The sequence below is a fragment of the Miniopterus natalensis genome, chromosome 6 (assembly GCF_054644295.1).
Source record: "Miniopterus natalensis isolate mMinNat1 chromosome 6, mMinNat1.hap1, whole genome shotgun sequence".
In the NCBI taxonomy this organism is placed as follows: domain Eukaryota; kingdom Metazoa; phylum Chordata; class Mammalia; order Chiroptera; family Miniopteridae; genus Miniopterus; species Miniopterus natalensis.
The window spans coordinates 54061524-54080452 of NC_142086.1; the positions used below are offsets into that span (position 1 = coordinate 54061524).

Consider the following 18929-nt stretch of genomic DNA (forward strand, 5'->3'; position numbering starts at 1 on the left):
CTCAGAGGCCCTTCCTCTAACAGATTGGTTTAAAAAAATATTGACCCTGGCAATTGGATTAAAATGTTTGGTTTCCTTAGTTGCATCCCACAAGTTGCTATTGTAAGGGCCTTGGGGAAAAAAAATTAAATAATTTTATTGTTTTCTTTTTATTGAAAAAAAGTACAAGTCCTTCTAGACAAATTTGGACATTTGGTATAAATAAATATAAAATTTAAAACACTCATATTTCCACTTCAGTGATAACCACTGTTAACACCCTGCTGATATCCTTCTAGGCCGTTTTACACTTACCTATTTACCTTTTATGTAAATATTATATGAAAAGGCTAGATAATTTATGTTTAAAGTTATCTTGTCTTTACACACTCAAAAATTTATGTATATGCATATATACACATATATGCATCTGTATACTAGGACAGAAGGTTGGGGAGAAATAGCTTCCTGATTAGCAAAGATATAACTATTAATCCTAAAATGCTGGTATAATTTCCCAGCATTAACTTTTTGGGCTATACAAGACTGTGACCCCATTTTCATTCATTCATTCATCCATTCAGTCATTCAGTCATCATCTAGTATATATTATCCTCTAACTAGGCCTTTTATATATGTCATCTTGAATGCTCATGTGAGTCTTATAATTAGAGATTATAATCCTCATTTTACATATGGGGAAACTGGAACTCAGAGAGACTAATTACCCAAGATTTCGTCACCAGTAAGCAGAAGAACTGGGATTTGAACCCAAATGCATCTGACATCAGAGGCTGTGACTCTAAAGCAGTGCAGTGTGATACTTGCTCTAATAGAAGCATGTACCGTGGAGATCTGTGAAGTGAAGGGTACTCCATAGCCTGGGAAGCTTTGAGCTGGATGACAGGGGAGAAATAAGACAATCAGGTGAGGAATGATCATGGCATATGCAAGGGGACTGAGGTATGGATGGGCATGACGTGCTCCCAGAATGACATGCCAGAGCATGGCTGGCACTGAGACGAAGCTGGGCAGGCAGATCAGCACTAGATCAAAAAGGGCTCATCAGCCATTCCAGGAGCAGATGCTTTTCTCCACAGGCACAGTAGAGCAGCATGGTTACATCTGTGTTTTAGAAAATCAACTTTAGAGGAAGATTACTGAATGGTACAAAATGGGGGCAGGAAGATCACTTAGGATGCAATAGCAGTCGTCCATACAAGAACTTTTAAATTAATTGAACATGGGAAGCAGAATAAATAAGACTTCTGGGAGAACTTGATGAGCCAGGTTTGGGATGTTTGAGTTCAAGGTCCTTAGGTCTTGCTTGGGGAGGGGAGGGGTCAATCTATTAGATGCCCGGTGTGGTGTATATTGACCATTAAGGTTTTAACCAGCCTTGGACATTCTGCCTCGTTATTGCATCAGTCACTTTGGGCGTGTTCTGTAATTTTTATTGAGTTTTCCTTGCCCTTTATCCAACTCTTTCAACAATCCATTAACTTTGATTCCTACAGCTGGAAATAAATTGTAGGATTTTGATCCTTTCATAAGAACACTTACCAAGAGGGGGAAAAATTTTTTTACTAATTTACTGATTCTTTCTTAATTCAAAATTTTGCATACCTTGATTAATTTTATTAAATTTGTTTAAGGTACTGCAGATCCCATCATTGAGTATAAACCTCATCCTAACATTACTGTTACTATTACTTACTTTTTAGAAATGGAACAGCTTATGATTCTTAAATTAAGCTGAGCTGAAGAAATGATAACTTTTACCTAATTATGAAATTTACATTTTCAACAGAAAAATTATATGTGTCAGAGTCCCAAGTGTGGTACTTGCTGGGAAAGTGGAATACTATTATCAAAACTTTAGAAGAGCACAACAGAAGGAAACCTTAGGAATCACTGAGTTACTGTCTTCTGTATTCTAGACTGGGTAAACAAGGCCCACAGGGAAGAGGTAATGGCAGAATGTCAGTGAAAGAGATATGCTGAGAACTTGGTCTCCAGGCTGCTGATTTAGTTAAATGGTGAGGACTTGTGTCCATGGTTGTAAGCAGACTTATTTATGTCTTTCAGGTGGCTCCCTCTTTATCATGCTCTGTGCTTCTCCTTGTTGAAGGCTTTGGCCCACACTGTGGAGCTCAACAATATGTTTGGCCAGATCCAGTCGCCTGGCTATCCAGACTCCTACCCAAGAGATTCGAAAGTGACTTGGAATATCACTGTCCCAGAAGGATTTCGGATCAAGCTTTACTTCATGCACTTCAACTTGGAATCCTCCTACCTTTGTGAATATGACTATGTGAAGGTGAGACACCTCCCCCCGCCCCCCATGTTTCTTAACTGGGCCAGGATCTCTACTGGAGAATCTGCTGGGAGTTAGGGAAGCTTAGATGAATTAGGTGCTGTGCTTCCCCTCCCATGGTGGCAGTCCAATGAGGGAGACACACAAGATTACAACATGATGAATGAAGATGTGGGAGGCATGCTAGGTGCAGGTTGAGTACATAAACCTAGAAAGGACCATGAGGAAAACTGAGGCTGGCAAAGTGCAACTCAGCCAAACACAGCTTCCCCTTCTTACTTCTGTTCTCAGAATCTTTAATGTTTTCACTAACCTCTGTTCCAAGGTTACCTTTAATTCAAAAAGGTAGAAAAGGCAGAGACCCCAGCATAAGCATTAATCAGACTGAGGCATATCCATAATTATGTCCAAATCTGAGGCATTAAAAAGTACTACCTAGTTCCCTAAGTAATGATCAAGTGTTTTGGAAGTAGCTGACAGTAGGAGGTGAGATTGGAAGGTTGGATTAGGAAGAGATTCTGAAGGGCCTTGAATGTATTTAATCAGCAAAGGGTATAGGCACAGGTGGGAGTCACTATCAGAAGGGAATATAAAGAAAAATCACATGGAAATGGGACAGGAAATAATCAACACCATATTCCATGGAATTTAGAGAGAACCCACAAACAAGGCCATGGGTGGGAAGCTGCTCTTTAAAAGCAGGTCTAAGAAAGGTTAGAGAAGTTTGCTCTTCTTTTAATTTGAATGAAAAAATATGATTGGAGTACTTCTGAGAGATTGCGTCTATTAAGGTTGTGTCTGGTTCAAAAAGATGAGAACCTTCTCTCTAAATTTTCTCTGGCTTTCTGGAAGGGATTCTCATCAAACTACTCCAAAGTAGACTTTGCATATTGTTAGGATTATTGGAGTCTAACTCTTCCATAGCCAGTAATTCAACAAGAGTTAACCTTGTGTTAACCAGGATTTTTGATCAACAACAAAGTAGTAAGCCTGCAAGGTGCTTTTACATCTATGATCTTACTCAACCTTAAAAACAATCCTACAAGACAGGTACTACTATCCCATTCAACAGGCCAAGAGACAAACCCAGGAAGGTAAAGCAGCTCATCCAAGGTTGTGTAGCTAGTAAGTGGTGAATCAAGGTTCTAAACTCATGTTTTGTGACTGTAAATCCCATGCTTTTTTGGCTATACAAGCTGTGCTCCACTGAGCCCCAGGATACTGCAGGGGCTTACAAGGCAACTGGAGGCAAGGGAGGCCTGATAAATGGGGCTGTGAACGCCTACTCTGCTTAAATTCATTTAATTGCTAGATGTTGTTTATTATTTATATTGGGTCTGCTTCAAAAATCTCACTTGTATCAAGGTTTCTGTGACTTAAAAAACCTTCCAAAATTGGTAGTCCATGGCAAAGTTTCTCAATTTCAGTGCTATTGATATTCTGAGCCAGATCATTCTTTGCTGAGGAAAGCTGTTTTGAGAATGATAGGATTTTTAGCAGCATGCCTGGCTTGTACTCACTAGATGCCAATAGCACTTCCCCCTCCAGTTGTGACAACCAAAAATGTCTCCAGATGTTGCCAATATCCTCAGAGAGGCAAAATCTCCTCATTTGAGAACCACTGATCTTTGGGATGTTTCCCTTATTTGAATGTTTTGTGCTAAGGACTATGAGAATTTAGGTATACAACAGATCTGGTCCCTTACAAAGAAAGTTGAGCCCAGAAAATAGCAATTGCACAAGATAGAAAAGAGTAATGACAATAAAAGACTGACAAATGGAGCCAGCCTCTCAGTGTCACAATGATCAAGCAAGGATCAGAGACCAAAACCCTAAGTGCTCATCATCCTAAATTGAAATTTCTGACAAACAGGTCAATTATGTCTTTCAGGATATATAATCTAGCCTCTGCCAGAACCAAACTTCAGAAGAAGATAGATTATGGTTGGGAGGCATTAGGTTAGCAGAATCCTCCAGCTCAATTCCCCAACTAATATTGGTCATAAAACTAAGACATTCTTGAATATTTGGGTTAGAAAGTGGACTTAACCAGAAGGAAAATAACCAAACATTGGCTTAATGAGACAGTATGTTCTATAGATTTAGAAAAGGCTAGATATGAACTTCCTAACTGCTTTTTTCTCTACTTTCAAATATGTCAACTATATAGAAATTCTGTCAGTGAAAACATTTACTTTTATTGGTAGCTGAAGCCTCACAACCACAAAAATTACAGAATTTCTTTCTTTAGCTGCAACAATGGCTTATTTTCCTCATTCCCCCCTCTCCATCCCTAGAATTGACTCTCAGTTTATATGCATTGAGCAGTAATTTCTCACAAGTTTTCCTCTTATTCAGACAGATGCCAGGCTTGACCTTGTTAGGACTGCTTAATCAAGATGATAAACACACAATAAAGAATTTAACTTATTCCTTTGCCCCAAATAAATTCCTGGCAAAGCAGATTAAGGATCTGACATCAGCTGCATTTCATAGTGGGAAAAAAATGACAAGGTGCTATTCAAGGGCAACAATAGAATCTGAAGACCTTGTCTGACACTGAATTAAGGACACTGGAATACATTTCTACCTAAAATTTGACCTTTCTGGCTGGAGAATATTTTGGAAATTGATTGATAGTTTCTATCCAGGGAGGTGAGACACCTTCCTGAAAGCCCAAGGAGATGGAACTAGACCTTCTGGAAGGGCAACATGGTCTTGGGTTCTTGCCTAGGTTTCAGGAAATGCCTGTTCTCTCATATCTGCCATTAATTCCCAAATGATTGGGAGTGGACAAGAAAATCTTGTAACACTCTGCTCCAAAATTAGACTTCTCACCAGAAGAGCAGTGTGCTTGAGGCAATTCAGAGACTGAGCAGCCTACCTGAAGTACCCTACAGTCCATGTATCTCTGATCCAGACACAGTTCTCCAAAATCTTTGGAGGAAGGGATTAACACATTGGGCAGGGAGGGCAAGATGCCTTTCTCCCTTGTGCTTGCCCAGGTGACTCAGTTCTAGGATACCAACCCAGCATTAGCATTAGCCTCCCTGCAGAGGTCCAGCAGCCATGAGGCCTGAGCAGGCCTTCCTTTGCAGGACACTGTGCCTTAGTCAGCTGTCAACTGGTGCTCCCATGGAGACAAGCCCTGTGCCCTTGGCCACACATGCCCGGCAGAGTTCCCCTCCTAGAATTAAGAACTCACAGAACGTCAGGCTGCTGAGGCCCTCTGGAGACTCACCTAGTCCCATGCTGTTGCTTGTTAGTGTTGTTTTTCAGATATCATCTCCCCAGTGAACATTTTCTTCTAAGAAATCTTCTAGTGGGCCCGGTAGAGAAAACTGAAGCGGGGCTGCTCACTTCAGGTTGAAGGTGGCAGAGTGAGCTCACTCTGCCCACTCATCCTCCTTGATCCCCTTGAAGGTCACACATTTCAGGAGTTATATCTTGACTGTTGTTTAAGTTTCAGTTGGACAGAAGAGGGGACTGAAACTCAGAATTCAGGGACAAGACTAGTACTCTGGCCTCTGAACTCACAAAACCAGAGCCTTCCACATGTAGTTGAAACCCGTTCACTTTTTCTAGTTGCCCCCCATCCCCAAAATATGTGTCTTTCCTGGCTTCAAATGAGAGAGAAGCTCTTCCTTTTCCATCTGAATGAAGTACGAGCATGCCACACCACCCCTGGATAAGTCAACACCCCTCTACAAAATTCTGCTTTTTTCCTGTTCCATGAGGGGTTGAAATGAGATGATCACTAAAGTCCCTTAAATTCCAGAATTCTAATCCTAATCCTTCTTGCCAAAACTTTCCAGATGACCCCACCAAACCTTCATTTTCCTGGTTAGAATAAGGCCAGAAACCGGTAATAATATGTTACAACAGCCAGTTCTCAAGGTTCCAGGGCCATAAGCACTCCAATAAGAGCCTACAGTCTGCTGGAGATGCCTTAGTGACATGTCATTTAAAGAAAGCTTGTAAACATATCATGCCACTGCTGCCCTTTTCTAAGCAGTTTTAATCACTGATTTCCAGTTGGTGGTTTCTATCCAGGAATGTTAGATGCTCATATAATATCCTCTGTTTTGAGGCTTTATCACTCTGTGAGTAAATTCCCTTGGCAGACTTTGAAGTGGGTTCAAAGAACCTTCCAGTTCACAGGAACCCTTTTCAGCCCAGCCCAAGCTCACAGACCACCCTTCCTACCCTGGCCCATCAGAGTGATGATGACCACACTGCTGACACTGCACATCAGCTAAAGAAGAGCAAGACCACAAAGCTGTGGTCCAGATGCTCTCATTTTATGAAAATTCCTCTCTCCGACCTGATTTCCCTCAGTCCTTGGTCTTCAAGGCACATACACATCTGCACGACAGCATCTGCATCCTTGGAGTGTGTCTGCAATGTGTGGATTCCTGAAGCTCACAGATGAGGCGTACAAATCACAGCTGGTTAATGCTGTAGGCGAGGGGCAGGGCACAAATACTGGCCAGGGAGTCAGTAGGCCTGGATTCTTGTGGCCATTTTCTACTAACAAGGTAAACCTTAGGTAAGTGACTACTTCTACAGGGAACTCTGTTTCCTCCTCTCTCAAATACAAGGAAGGGCTTGAACAAGATGGTCTCTAAGGCCAATGTAGTCCTCACATATATGCATCTAAGACCTCAAAAATCATAGTTCAACTCTGCCATCATTATGATCAAAGCCTAGGGAAGGGCAATTCATTGGCCAAGGTCACACTGAGACCAAAATTTATATCTCAAGGTTCTCAGTCTTTTTCTTCTTTTAAAAAAATTAATAGGCAGTGAAGTTCCATAATGTGGATGCTTAGGGTTTTGGGTGTGTGTGTTTTTTAAGTGTAATGTAATATAAGTATAGGCAAATATAATGTAAGGCAAACATTGTCTACAGTCAAACTTACTCAATATCTTATATGTAGTAGAGCACTGTCTTATAGTATATCCAAAAAGACTTCTCTCCCTCAAAAATGCAGCAAGTTCAGCATCAGATGAAGTGGTCAACTTGTACTTAGAAAGGAGCACTGGCACTATAGTTACTAAAAGAGGTACTTAGAAACCAGCACCACAGAGGGAATGACACATGCACACATCCTATTTTCAAATTCACTCCATGGCATCTGTTCATTGGAAAGGGAGACAATAAAAACCTGCATTCGGTTTTTATTCTCTTCTCTCTTTTACTCATTGAATGCATATAGCTCAATTAACATCTGTAAATGCTCATGTGATGTAAGTCCACTGTCTTCTGTTAACTCTATATCCTTGATGGAGTCAACATTTCTTCCCCTCTTTCCACTGTTATCGCCTCAGTTCCAATTCTTATTCTTCTCACCTAGTCTGTTGCAATAGCCTCCTAAATCTCTGCCAGCTGTCAGTCTCTCCCCATCCAGTCTACTCTATATATGTGTCCAAAGGAAAAGCATTGCTTTGATTATGCCACTCGCAACATTTTCAATGTCTCCCCACCATCTATGGAATAAAGTCCAAGAATCCTATTGAAAACCTACGATAAACTGGACACTGCATCAAAAACAGGGCCCACGAAGATGAGTAAGATAGTACCCGTCCTCAAGGAATTCACAGTTTTGTAGTGTATTATGAGACAAGTATATAATTAATAAATTACAGCTAGGCAATTAACACAAGGGGTATATAAGTTGGGGAGCAGTCATTTCTGGGTGTTCAGGAAAGGTTTTGGAAACAGTTAATGTTTGAGGTAAGCCTTGAAGGGTAACTAGAAATTCAACCGTGCAATTCCCTAAGCTTCTCAGTCTCCCTAAGCATTGGTTTGTCATCAGGACAGAAAAAAGCTTATAATGATACAGTGCTTTTCTTGAAGGTTGTGGGGGGGTTTAAATGAGATAATGGCTGTAAGTGGAATCAACACTGCAAAAGGCAGTCAAGTTTAAGGGTTCAGAAGTCAGGCTTCAGAGCCAGTCAGACCTGGGGTCAGGTCCTGCCTCCACATCTTATTGTAAATGGAGATAATAATAATGCCTATCTCGTGGGCTTCTTGTGAATGCCAAATGAGACACATGCTTTAATGGTGTCTGTCCCAGACATGTGTGATTAGCTCAATAAATGCTATTATAGTGGTAATGAGGGCAATGGTGTGAGTAATAAAGTGCTTGCTGGTATCAGTGGATGCTCAATAAATGTCAGTTTTCTCATCTACTCTGACTCTACCACTAGCTGGCTATCCATGACCTTGCTCTTGTCAGGTAATTGATAGAAAGGTACTTTGAAAGGACTGTTCAAATACAGGAGGCATATCTCCTGTGTGTTTACCTGTAGCAACACAAATTTATGGCAGATTTTAATCTATTGCCTCACTTCATTGTCATGGAATAGGAAGAGCAGGGATTATTACACCTAATTTAAAGAAAAGAAAACTGAGCACAAAAACCTTAAATGGATTTGTCCAAGTTTCCATAGAAAGCCAGGTCTCAATTCCTGGTCTTCTTACCCCCAAGTCACGATTTTATCTTCACTTGACCCCTCTCAGAACAGGTTTTATCATGAAGGGACTTTAATATGCTTCCTGCCTATGCATTTTTTCTAAGGCAACAAAGCCTGGCAGGGTAATTTAGTAAAATTTAGTAAAACAGAAGGACCTTGAGGGTCTTGTGTTGTCTAGATTTTGTTAAAGAACTCCTTTATCTCAATTTTGAGAGGAAAAATCTTTTACAAAAAATAACTGGAAATGTAGTCTGAGCTATGAAGGATGGGAAATGCTTGATTTATCTGTTTGTGGTACACAAGTTCTAATGGTGAACGCAAGTTCATTCTACTAGACTATCAGCCTCATAAGTTCAGGGCCCATGTCTGTGTTTTTTCCCAGCAGTGAGCATAGTCTTAGGGCAGAAGAGAAAAAGGCATATGTCTCCTGGTAGTGAGCATAAAGAAATGGACTCTGGTCTAGAAATCAATCACTGACTTTTGCTGAGACATTGGGCGAGTTGCCTCTCTACTTTGGTCCTCAGTTTCCCCATCTGTCCAGTGAGAAAATTGAACTAGCTGGCCTCTGCAAGCCCTTCCAGTTCCGATAGTCTGCATCCCCCAGTCTGCTGCCCCCTTCCCCAGGCCTCGCTGGTCAATCTGCATCCTGCTACATAACAGAGATGAGTCCCTACTGTGGCCTTGCTCCAAATTGACTCTTCTGACCCCTACCCTATTTCTGTGCAGAGCTGTGTGTTTACTCAGCACATACCCTCGACCTTCAGGCTGTGCCTGACCCCAGCTGCTTCAGGAACTCTACTAATTCTGTGGGAGTGGACAGGAGACCTTGAACCCTGAGAGAAAAGAGACATGAGAAATGGATATATGTTTCTCGGGAATTTTAATTGTAGTCCCTGGTGGGATTGTCTCACTCCAAATTTACTGGGTCCCAAACACCAATTCTAGTTGATTCAGGAGAATTGAGAAGTGAAAATGAGCTTCAGAAAAGTGTGGAAAAAGCTTATTTTGTGCAGGAAGTGCAAACAGCACAGGCTATGGGTGATGGGAAGCAAAAGGAAGGTCATAGTGCTGGGGCAGAGAATGTGCTCAAGTGCAAAGGAGTGTGAGGGGGGAGTGCTCCAGGATGTGGGCTCACCTGGTATGCTAATCTGTGTGCTTGTGTGTACACAGGCTGCTCTCAGATACACCTTAGTAAAACAAAGGACTTGAATTTACTTTGGTGTGCTCATTCATAGAGGAAAAAGTTAGGAAATTGGGGGTATTCATTTATTCAACAAATTTATTTATTCAGTGCCTACTATTTACCAGAATTTGGGGTATAAGCAGTAATTAAAACAGACAAAAATTCCTGCCCACAAGGTGTTTACTTTGCACTGGGAGAAACAGACAATGAACACTGAACATTATCCATAAGTAAATTATATAGTGAGTCATTTCAAAGAAATGAAATAGAACAGGGTAAAGAAGAGTCCTGTGAGTCAGGGTGGGAGTTATGATTGAAATATGTTGGTCAGGGTAGCCCTCACTGAGAGGGTTACATCTGAGCAAAGATTTGAAGAAGCTGAGAAAGTTAGCCATGTGGCTTTCTGGGGAAAAGCATTTCCACCAGAGAGAAGGCGCTAAGGTGGGATAGCGCCCAGTGTGTTTGAAGAATACCAGAGATGGTAGCAGGAGAGACAGGGATGAGAAATAGAGAGGTGCAGTGAGGAGCAGGAAAGGAGAGCCTGCTCATCAGAGGGGCTGGGAAAGAAGGTCCCTGCTAAATGCTGACAGACAGTGGCAGACTTTACAAGCTGCTTTCACACCAATGTTTCTTTCACTTGACCTCTTGACTCTTAGAGGACAGACCTAATGTCCACCTTGCATGTTTGTGAAAACTCAGCCTGAACACAGTGATGTGCTTGTTAATGATTAACAACTGGATCTGGACTGGGCGGGAGTTGGGGTGGGGGAGAGGTGCACAACAGCATACCACTCACCCCTCATATACTAGACATTAATATTTCAAGAGCATAAGTAATAGTAAAATACTAAAATAGTTAGGAGATGAGTTTGTTTTTGTTTTTTTAAATATATCTTTATTGATTTCAGAGAGAGAAAGGGAGAGGGAGAGAGAGATAGAAACATCAACGATGAGAGAGTCATTAATCCACTGCCTCCCGCATGCTCCCCACTGGGGATCGAGCCCAGCAACCCGGACTTGTGCTCCAGGCCAGGAATCAAACTGCAATGTCTTGGGTCATATGTCAATGCTCAACTGCTGAGCCACGCCGGCCAGGCAGGAGATGAGTTTTTATATAGTTTGTTTTAAATATATATTATTTATATGTAAATGAAACTTAATTTTTCATGATGGCTGTGTTTAACAAAAGGGTCACAAGAATCCCTGAAAAGTTGACAGTTGGCTCCTGTAAACTAGTACAAGCCAGCTCCAGCACACCACTGCCTGGAGAGGTTAAAGTGACACATGACAGGAGTGGCAGAGCAGTGACCAGAACCCAGACTGTTTGGTCCCTATTCCAGCTCTCTGGAAGGATGTACGTGGGAAAATTTGAGGGGGTGCACTGGGCTAGGGCAGGGCAGGGGCCTGGGCACCGGCAGAGCAGCACACCAGCTCACACATTCCTGGAAACCGCTCTGTGACACTGGCCCCTGGCGGTCCCTCTCTTCACTCAACACTTACTTAATCAGTACTTTCACTCCAGTCCAGACTGCGATGCACCTTGAGCCAGGAGCCTGGCTGTGGAAGAACACAGCAAGGCTTTGTCTTTAGCTGTCCTCCAGCAATTTTCCTGTCCTCGACAGTTTGGGGCTCAGCCTCCTACTCCCTGAAGGGATTTGCATGTGAATGGGCCTGAAGTCAGCGAAGGGGTCAGGTGGGGCGTCAGAGCCATTCACAGGCCAACAAGAGTGTAAATCCTTCCTGGCCCGCCTTCCCAGTCTCGATTCCCAGACTCTCCCCCCTCCCCACTTCCAATCCACTCCTGCTGAGACGGTGGGCACTGCCAGTTTCCCACCTGCGGGATGCCTGCTTCCCAGGCTCCCAGTGACTCCTTCCCAGCCAGCTCTTTCTTCTCCCCACGCTCCTCTTGCTGCCTGGAGACCATCCCTTTTTCTGTCCAGAGTCCCCCCTGCTGCATCAGTGGGCATCTTGGGCTCTAAGGACCTGGGAGGGTGCTGCATCTCAGGCTCTCACAGTGTAAACGGTGTCAGTATGTACACAATACCTTCTTAGGGGCTCCCCCAGCTCTGTTAGCAGGTTTTTACTCTGACTAACAAATAACTAAGAACACTGTACTGGATATTCAGTATACCTGGGCCCTGATCCGGGCTCTGCCATTAGTGGGTCATGTAACTTTGAGCCAGTCGCTTCACTTCTCTGAGCCTCAGTTTCCCCATCTAAGAAAGGAAAGAGATAGACTTACAGCCTTTAATTTCTTTTCTATCTCTGACATTCAGTGGTTCCAGTGACTGAACCAGGCCTGGAAGACACGACATCCAGAGTTTGTCTCAGGTCTGCTAGTCCCAGAATGTGTGGCCTTAGGGACTCACACCACCTCTCTGGGCCCAGAATCACAATGTCTACCTGAAGTGCATTCATTACAAGACTGCCATCACAAGTAAATAAGATAAACAAGGTGAAATATCCTGCCAACTGAAAAGTTACATGCAGAGCGGGGGACTGTTATTACTACTAGTATTGCTGTTATTTTTTATTGCTTTTATGGCCACGTGATGGGCCAGGACTGAAGCATCAACCTCCACCCCTTCTCAGGTGAGGCCACCTTGAATATTAGACCCACCAGCTATGCTGTTTGTACTTACATGGCTTTCAAGAGCTTCTGAAATACAGAATACACACTCACAGCACACAGTACACAGCACACACACACACACACACACACACGTCTTTTTTTTTAGTGCCAGGTTCTTGTCTGGCATCTGGTACTTTTAACTGGCTTCTTTTCATCATCTTTAACTGTAATTTGAACAACTGGGTAAAGTAGTAAAATGGGCTGTTAACCCCTGGCACGGTCCCAGGAAGTAACAGAGTTGGGGTGAGGCTGATCTCAGGAGCACAGAGCACCCACCTTTAAGTCAGGAGTTGGGCCCATGGCTATCACTGAATCGCTGGCCTAAATCCACATATCTTGCAAAATTCTTTGAAAAAATAGGAAAGTAAAGAGATTCTGGACTTCATACTGTTCTCTTGTGGATGGAAGCTTTTAGAGATAGATTCCATACATTACTCTGATCTTCTCTCGTAAAATAAGGGCAACGTCCTTTCCTGTCACCCACCTCCCAGGATTGTTAGGAGGTTTGTAAAGTGCAGAAATCCAAAATGGTCTAAGACGCCACCTGCCAAGTAAGGAGGCTGGGCTGAGAGGGATCTCTAAGTTCCCTTACTGGTCCATCAGCCAGGGACCTGGGGAATCTCATGAAAAGGGAAGTCTGTGCTGATGGTTTCAGGAAGATTAGGAATGGAGTGGAGCCTGGAAACAAAAACATATCCAGAGGCGGCAGTTCCAGTCTCTTAATTCCCCTTCAACCACGTAAATTACCCATGCCCTACTTAGCTGGGGTCCAAAAGCTGCCAATTCAATGGGCAGGATCTCAGTGGTCTTGTTCTTCTCACTCATTTACTGAGTGCTAACTATACTTCAGGCACCTTTCTGAATGTTTTATGTATATTAACTCGTGTTGTGTCTACAACATTCCTGTGATACAGATACTATTATTTTCACTATTTTACAGATCAGAAAGCCTGCATTCAGAGTGTATTTGTTTCCCAGGGCTCGCATAACAAACTACCATAAACCAGGTGGCTTGTAAGAATAGAAGTTTATTCTCTCCTAGTTCTGGAGGCCAAAAGTCTGAAATCAAGGTGTTGGCAGGGCCACACTTCTTCTGAAGGCTCTAGGGAAAGATCCTTCCTTGCCCCTTCTAGCTTTGGCACTCCTTGGCATTCATTCCCTGGGTATGGCAGTGTATCTCCAGTCTCTGCCTCTGTCTTCAGACTTCCCTCTGTGTGTATCTCTGTGTTCAAGTTTCTCTCTTCTTATAAGGACACCAGTTAATTGCATCGGCAAAGACTTATTTCCATATAAGGTCAAGTCCAAGGGTTAGGATTTGAACATATCTTTTTGGAGAATACAGTTCAAGCTACAATACGGAGAGTTTAAGTAATTTCCCAAGCATCTAATAACTGGTGAAGACTCGTGTTCAACTCATAAAGATGAGGTCCCACATGATTCAGTGTCAATATGGAGTTATATCCAAAAAAACAAGAAACTTAAAAACTGAAAGCAACTAACAATCAACTTACTCTCTTGAGAAATAAACAAAACAGGGCAGAGATATTCTTATCACATTCTTAAATGTTCATTCCCTCCTCTACTGATTCTATCTATATCTATCTATCATCTATCTATCTATCTATCTATCTATCTATCTATCTATCTATCTATCTATCATCTATCATCTATCATCTCCTCTTCCTACCCCCAAAAGTCTTTATGAGCTGCACACCAAGGAATTATTCTGTATCCCCTCATCCATCCACTTACACAAACCCAATATCTTCTTGTCCTGGTGACATAAGCACAAGATAACCACAATAGAATTCCCATTGAAAGCTGGGAAGAATGGGAGGCATATCACAGTTACTGCTGCATAATAGTCTGAAATACAGCCAGGCACATGTTGCCTGCTTCAGAGACCAGTGACAGGTTCTGCATTAGAGCCCAGTTCTGCTCCCTGAGAGTGGTTCCCCATCCATTGCTCTCTATGGCTTTTGCCTCTGCCCCCTCAGCTTCGCCCTCTGAGACATTCTTTTTCCATAAGAAATGGCACATTTTGCAGCTGAGTAGATCTTTCCACCCATTTCCTGTGCATTGAAACTTGGGGTCTAAAGGCCTTTTTTATTTTGAAGTGTCTCAGTCATTTCTAGTCCAAGCCGGTTGGTACATCTCTCTTTAAAAAAATTTTTGGTGTCTCATATATCTAAATATAGTCCACTCCACCAGGCCAAAACAACACCCACAGTTCTTTTCAAAATAAACCTCTCTCTCTCTTTCTACTTTGAAGAGCATGTTAGGGTGCATTGGGACAGTGCTCTTAAGATTCTTTAGTGTCCTTTTGTCTAGCTGATATGCAGCTCTAGGCACTGCCTTAAATCTACATTTTAATGAAGGGTCTTACAGCCAGAACTTTAACATAATTTTTACCCTGAGGTCATTTTTGCTTTTAAAATATTTTGCTAATATAGAGGCTAGAGATGAGAAATAGTCTTATTTTCCAACCTTACTAGTCCTGGGCCCTCTGTATTTCCTCTAATTTCTGCTTGTACACCAAAGACTTACTTTTTCCTGAAGTACTTTGTCATATGCAGCTAGAAGTACATACTGACACTTGCAACATTCTACACACAGAGTCCCTCTATCAGATCCACAAGTTTATTACTGTATATTGTTCTACCTTCTAAATTGCCACAGGCAATTTTGCCACTTGTTTCATCATTACATGACTCAGGTCACCTTTTGTCAAGCCTCCTGAAGCAGTTTCCTCACCACTGGCCATACTGAAGCCACATGTTCTAGTTTTTATCGCTGCAGTAGGATGAAGATATCATCCTAATTTGATGCCAATAATGGTACCTGTCAGAGAACAGTCAGGAAAGCAGAGCCTCTATGAGTATTGTGAGATAACAGCTATTGATGGGCATTAGAACTCATATAATTATAGGAGAAGCTGGGAAAGTGAGGGCCCCAGCTTGTCACAGACAGTTGGAGGACCATAGAAAAGTCACTAATCAGTTCTCCTGAAACCTTGGAATGGGTGGAAATGATGGTATTTGCTAAGGAATCCAAGATTTAAGCAAGCCCATATAAGGAGCCAAAGTGGGACTATGAAGGGGGAACCCATGGGGAGTGGTCTATGGGAAACTATTGACTCTGAGCAGCTACCACCCCTGTGGCTCCAACAGCAAGCATCTGATGGTAGGTTTGGGCCGCTGTTGTCATCAGGGCCAATAGTTGAAAAGAAGAGCTGAATGCACATTGAAGAGAGTGAGGCAAGGTATAGCATATTGGATACTTCTACATCTGTTCACGTCTGTATCTGATCACAAAACAACATTCAGAGAGTAAAAAAGACTGCTGTGTTCTAAACTCACACCAGTTCCTCCTTTAGCCAACACAACCCTGGAACTATACAGGGAAGGAGACTCTGGGGAATGTAGTTCCCAGGTAACTAATTGATGACAGAACAATCCAGCACACTCTCTGAAGATATGCCTAAATTAACTCTGAAAAGCTCTTCAAGGGCCCAGAGAAGATATAAGAGGGACCCCAGGATATAGCTTTTGAGCAGTGACAAGCAAAGCCTTGAGCCATTGGGTCTGTAGGACAGCCTTTTGTTGGTTGGCCTCATGCCTTAAAAGAGCTTGAGTGTCATTGGCTATGGAATCATGATGCTGCACTTGTGGACCAGGAGTCACCACCTGTTAAATAATGACCTTGTCTAATTCATTTCATCTGAGCTTCAGGTTTCTCATCTATAAAATGAGAATGATCACTCCCAAGCTACCTTCTCCATCCATTGCTACGAGAAACCAATGGGTAGCTGCCTATAAACTCTGATAACTTTATGGATATGTGGAGAGCAGCTGCAGCTGTCCTCTCACAGAAATTTCACCAATGTTTCTGTTGCACTGCTTTAGTTTTACCTAGGAGTTTTGTGCTGTTTCTGCTAAGGTAGAAAATTCATAGAGAACAGACTGGCTTCTCCTCCCTAGGTCTCTCTTCCAGCTTTCTGTCCTCAATAGAACTCTGTTGTGGTGGTGGGAAGAGAGGGGTGGTTGAGACCCTGAATACCTTCAGTCCATTGATTCCCTCTGTCTGGATGCTCTCAACCCTCCACCTACTATTTTTACCAGCCTACATCCTACTCACCTTTCAGTCTCCAGCTCAAAGAACATTTTCTTCTTCCTAAACGTTTTCTGAGTCCCCTCAACTGGATGCTATTTTTCTCCCTTTTTAACCCCCCAGGACTTCCTGTTTTTCAATGCAATAACCATACCCTGGCAATGCCTTAACACATACTCATTTGAGTCCTTACCTTATTCTCCTACTGAAGTTCACATTCCCAGAAGCAGGGGGCTTGCATATTTAGCTCATGTAACAAACAAGTAATTTTTGAAATTCTCCACATTATAGTCCAGACAGAAATTGGTGTATAAATAATTGTTGAATTAAGTTGAAAGAAAACAAACTGAGGACATGCTTCCATGAGTCAGTGCCCTAAATAACAATAGCCTGAAAGGACATGGTTGCGCCTAGTAAGATGTAGAAAAATGAAAAGTCTGTAATTTCCAACCAGGTGGTTCTTGGTTCACTATTATTATGAATTTTGCATCTTCCTGTGATAAGGTATTTCCCTACATCATGTTAATATGATGACCCTAGAAATGAGACAGTCCAAACAGAAGCCAGGGCTCAATCTTCCACCTGTACTCAGAGCTAAATTATTTTTATAGAATTTTACAGTTCATAGCAGCAGCTGCAAATATTAACCAAGGCCAGTGACCCCCTCTGTTTAGGTTATGGCTGGAACTTTCACTAAGCTACATCCTCTCTGGGAGACAGTCCATGCACTCAAGATAAGATTTCAAGAGGCCCTTGAGCCAGAAAAGTTGTTTGTCAAAGTGTCTATGTCTTTTGTCACGGACGCTCTGAGTTGGTGGGTTCCTTTCTCCAGGGTCAGAAAAGTTCCAAAAGCAAAATTGATATCAGGAAATGCTTGTGATTATCTCTCTACTCTTAAGCAAGTCACTTCCCCTCTCTAGACCTCAGTTTCCTCTAGGAGGGCAACTGAAATAGCTCTTAAAAGTCCCTCCCTCCCAGCTCTGATATTCCAGGATTCTATTCTGAGCTGCAGGCTAAATTCCCAGGGCTCCAGGGCCTTCTCTTTCCTGCTTCTAAAAGTATATATGGTTCAGATTTTTCCATGGGTCTCAGCTGGAACACACTTACCTGTTCTCTAAAATAGTGTGGCTCTGCAAGTGGTGACTTTATCTGCCATCACGAAAAGGTCCTTAAGCCTGGAATAGATGAGGAGGGAGGTTATTTATCACAGACCTTCATTAGGTCTCACCCTAATCCTATCTAACTTGGTTTCACTTAAAATTGTCCATGCTACAGGCATTATAGAAACCAAAAGACCTTGAGAATACTAAATTACAGGAAGAAGACTACTGTGTCTGGAAGTGTTAATGCTTAAGACGTCACTATTCATGAGTAATTGATTTTGTATTATATGGTTATAGACCACAAACAAGTTGAAGTTTATCATATCCTTTAGCAGGAAGCAATTTGTGTGTTGAAACTCCTGCTGACCATCTTCTAGTATGTACGGATGGATCTGTATATATGGATATGATGACTTATTAAAATAATAGTATGCCAGAATTGGAAGAGAATATAGAGCTCAACTATTTCAAACCCTTGTTTCATTAGGTGGATAACTGAGAACTAAAGAAGAGGCGTGCATATAACAGTTTATGGTAGATCAGGAATAAGGTTCAGGACCGCTAACTACACCTTGCATTACTCCAAAGCAGTGGCCACCAAGATAGTCCACTCCAGCTCAGTTACCCACTCATAGCAGAAGCCCTTTCCCAGATCCTCACTCTAAACCTATTTAGTCTTGTTATTATTAAGGTCTAGGAAAAGCAGCTTAACTTTTTCTATTTTACAACATATTTCAGCTAACAAACTCAAAAAAATACACAAAATAAGACACCACATAAGTGCCCATCAGTAGATGAGTGGATAAAAAAACTGTGGGACATTTACACCATGGAATACTACGCAGCCATAAAGAAGGATCTTGTACCCTTTGGGACAATGTGGAAGGAATATTATGCTAAGTGAAATAAGCCAACCAGAGAAAGACAAATATCACATGATCTCACCTCTATGTGGAATCTAAACAACATCATAAACTGATGAACAAAATCGATTCAGTGACATAGAAACATGGAACAGAATGACGAATCTTAGAGGGAAGGTGGGGGTGGGAGGGTGGGTGGGGAGAGATTAACCAAAGAATTTATATGCATATATACATAACCTATAGACACAGACAGACAATAG

The 18929-nt window shown here is 42.2% G+C and overlaps 1 protein-coding gene across 2 annotated transcripts in view; it reads left to right on the forward strand.

Moving 5' to 3' along the window:
- Positions 1-2056: 2056 nt before the first annotated feature.
- Positions 2057-18929, forward strand: part of MASP1 (MBL associated serine protease 1) — a 49991-nt gene continuing 33118 nt past the window's right edge. For both annotated transcript variants that reach the window (XM_016200072.2, XM_016200070.2), the window contains exon 1: positions 2057-2299. In XM_016200072.2, the coding sequence (XP_016055558.2) occupies positions 2057-2299 (243 nt within the window). The remainder of the gene's footprint in view (positions 2300-18929) is intronic.